This window comes from Gossypium hirsutum, chromosome D12 (assembly GCF_007990345.1).
Source record: "Gossypium hirsutum isolate 1008001.06 chromosome D12, Gossypium_hirsutum_v2.1, whole genome shotgun sequence".
NCBI lineage: Eukaryota > Viridiplantae > Streptophyta > Magnoliopsida > Malvales > Malvaceae > Gossypium > Gossypium hirsutum.
This window is the reverse complement of record NC_053448.1, coordinates 13,255,136-13,258,100: the sequence shown is the minus strand read 5'-3', so window position 1 is coordinate 13,258,100 and position 2,965 is coordinate 13,255,136. Positions and strand designations below refer to the sequence as shown.

General features: G+C 37.0%; 1 protein-coding gene across 1 annotated transcript; it reads right to left on the bottom strand.

The window, feature by feature from the left end:
- Positions 1-386: 386 nt before the first annotated feature.
- On the bottom strand, positions 387-2,158 carry LOC107945316 (methylesterase 10). The gene is made up of 3 exons (XM_016879275.2): positions 1,259-2,158; positions 1,047-1,184; positions 387-909 (listed from the first exon to the last, which is right to left on the bottom strand). Exons 1-3 carry the CDS (start codon positions 1,619-1,621, stop codon positions 625-627), a joined length of 786 nt encoding a protein of 261 aa, XP_016734764.1. The 5' UTR covers positions 1,622-2,158; the 3' UTR covers positions 387-624.
- Between the last annotated feature and the right edge of the window lie 807 nt (positions 2,159-2,965).

Genomic DNA, 2,965 nt, shown 5'->3' with positions numbered 1-2,965 from the left:
GCATTGGTTGTTAATGAATAAAATCCATTACGAGCTAATGATAATGTACTAATAATCTCAAGACATGTGGCATTTTTTTCATACAAAATAAAGAGGCCATTTTTATTCAACCGTTTCATTAGTCATCAATATTATTCTGGAATTTCTTGGAGGCAAGAGCATAGTTCTTGATGCGGAAAAGACGGAATCCGATCGTTGTAATCGGAGAGAAAAAAAATGAAAAGTTCTTTTACCTCAGGAGGAGAGAGCTGATATACGTCGTACGCAAAGTAGTTGGGGCCAGTGAGCATGGAGGTTGGAGGGCTGCCAGGGCCGTTATCAAATGTATATTTCTTATCCATCTTGGAATTGACTCCTTTCCTTGTAAACTGTCGAAAAATATCATGTAAAGCAAACTTTATCTGTGATTATCTAGTTTCCATTATATCTTTTGTATGCAGAGTTTGTGCGATTAACCAAACTTTTCAGTTGATGAAATAAGTCTAATTTAATATAAGCGTAACTTCCCTTAAAAGTTCATTTTGGCATCTAGCCTAAAACAATGGAAGTTATGACATTTATTCATCTCATATCAGCTAATCTTGAGCAAATTCCTAGTAGTGAGAGTAGTCATCAATGGCGCTTTCAAGTATATTTCTTTGCAATTTCTTCAAGGCAAGAGCACAATTCCTTCGGTTTCGAGAACATGATCATATGATCCGAATCCGGAATCAACTTTACCTCGTTTGGTGGACTGCTTTCAACAATCCACCTTTGGAAGTCTTGTTTGAGGATATTATCTTTGCCACAAACAATGTAAACTCGAGGAACCGTTCCATATTTCTCCTTGGTCAGTGCAACAGCCTTGATTGATTCTTCATCATTAAAGAAACCAACATGTCTGACTAAAGTTAGTGCAAGCGTTAAATCCTGCCCCAATTCATACCAACAAATATCAGTTCTTTCATCACATTCGGAGGAAAACTTATTTCAATGGAGATTGTTTATAACTGAAAATATATATATATAATGATGAAGGGTATTGATTGAATTTGACTGAGTCTTGCCTCAGGTGGGGATAACTGGTAGAACTTGGATGCCATGAAATTAGGTCCAAGGCATGCTGAAGTCGGAGGCTTATCTAGTCCATTGTGGAAAAGAAACTGAGAGTCCATGGCCTTGTCGGAATCCATTTTTTCTTTGAACTGTCAGAAAAATAACCAGTACTGAAAGTTAAGAGCAAGTCCAAATACAAGGTAAGAATTGCAGAAGCATGTACCTGTTGAGAAATAGTTACAAAAGGGAGAGTTGGACTGGCCATGTAAGCAGCGGCAAATACTGCAACAGCTACTTTTTCAGGATATCTTTCCATGGCAGCTGATATGCAATACCCACCCATGCTGTGACCAACTAGAATCACCTTCTCCTCTGGTTGGAGCGACGCCATGAAGTTCATCAACGGTTCAAAGTAAACAGAAATGGACTGTACCTCATGAACTTGCTTTGGATGAATCCCAGCACCAGCCATGTCCATTGCTGTAACCTTATGACCCACTGATTTGAGCTGAGGTATCACTTTATACCAGCACCAGGCTCCATGAGAGGCTCCATGAATTAGCACAAAATGTCCTTTCTTCTCCATCTGTTTTTGCTCTTTAATGGCTTCCCTTTTGCATAACCGGTTTATCTCAAAATTATGGGAGTTTTCTGGCCCTTTATTTGTTGAAGTCACCAGCCATCCAATAATTCCCTTTGAAGTCAAGACACTTGTCACTTCATGAATGTTTCAGTGTCTTTGAAAATTATTTGTTTTTTCCTTCTCGAAAACAACTACAAGATACTATAAAACAAGAATGTAATATTTAAAGATGATATATAAGCAAAAACAGAAGGGTACATGTAATTAAAACTGTCGATCTTCATTGCCCTATTCCTGGGACTTAATGTCGGACGATGAACTCTAAGAGAACGTCACATGTTGGGCAGTTAAACATCAAAAATAGTAAAGCTTGGAAAGGATAACATCTTAACAGCTTAAAGTTTGACATTTACTTGTGCTTTTTATACTATTTTACTTTCACCATGAACCAAGCAGGTAAATTTCAGCAATTTCTTCAAGGCAAGATCAGAGGTCTAGAATTGTTAGATATCTGAGATTTCTCTTAGATATTCTAAGAATAGAATGCTTGTGTTTTGTTCATTTTTTAGATAAAGCAAATAAACCTTCGCTGGCTCATGCATTTATTACGGGTGTCTATATTCAATGTCACCCTTAAATTTTTGGCTATTTGACCAAAATGCCCAAAAAAATAATTAATTACATAATTGACTTAAATTAAAAAATAATACCTAAATAACTTGAAATGAACAGTAAATTAAGGTGGGGACTTACAAGGCCGACACCACCTAGATATCTGTGCCAATCATCACCTAATATTTTTCTCAAGTGTTAAAAAATTATATTTTGGGGCTGGGGGACATAAATGACCGACTTCCTAGTATTTTTTCCTACTTGTATCATACTAGTATATTTTACATGAGTATTTGAAAAAAACAATTGGGCTGGGGGACCCTGATGGCCGACACCAAATTTATAGATTAAAAAATTATTTTTGTGGGTGCTGGCCTCACTTTTCAAAAAAAAATTTAGGGTTTGAGGGAACTAGATGGCTAACTTCAGCTTTCTCGGGGCTGAATTTTTCTTTTTCGTGTGCTGGGACACAGGTGGCCGGCACCTTTGTATCAGATTTAAAAAAAATAGGTGTTGGGACACTGATGGCCAACACCCACTTAGTTTATATATATGGAAGGTCTTGGGGTGTGATATTGTAGTTGGTTGGAAAAAAAATTTTTGAGCATACCACAAAATGGGAGTGTCTAGGAGTGTACTATCAAATGTGGATATTGATTTTTGTAGTGTATCATCAAATAAGTGTGATGTACTGGGTTGTAGATGAGAGTGTTTGGGAGTGTACCACCAAATTTT

What these genes read in the sequence shown, in the direction of transcription:
- LOC107945316 (XM_016879275.2), bottom strand. Translation starts at nt 1,621, where the DNA reads ATGGAGAAGAAAGGACATTTTGTGCTAATTCATGGAGCCTCTCATGGA. An exon ending in TTGTAACTATTTCTCAACAG is followed by an intron (nt 1,185 to 1,258) that starts GTACATGCTTCT and finishes TTTTTCTGACAG; the next exon opens with TTCAAAGAAAAAATGGATTC. An exon ending in ACCAGTTATCCCCACCTGAG is followed by an intron (nt 910 to 1,046) that starts GCAAGACTCAGT and finishes GAATTGGGGCAG; the next exon opens with GATTTAACGCTTGCACTAAC.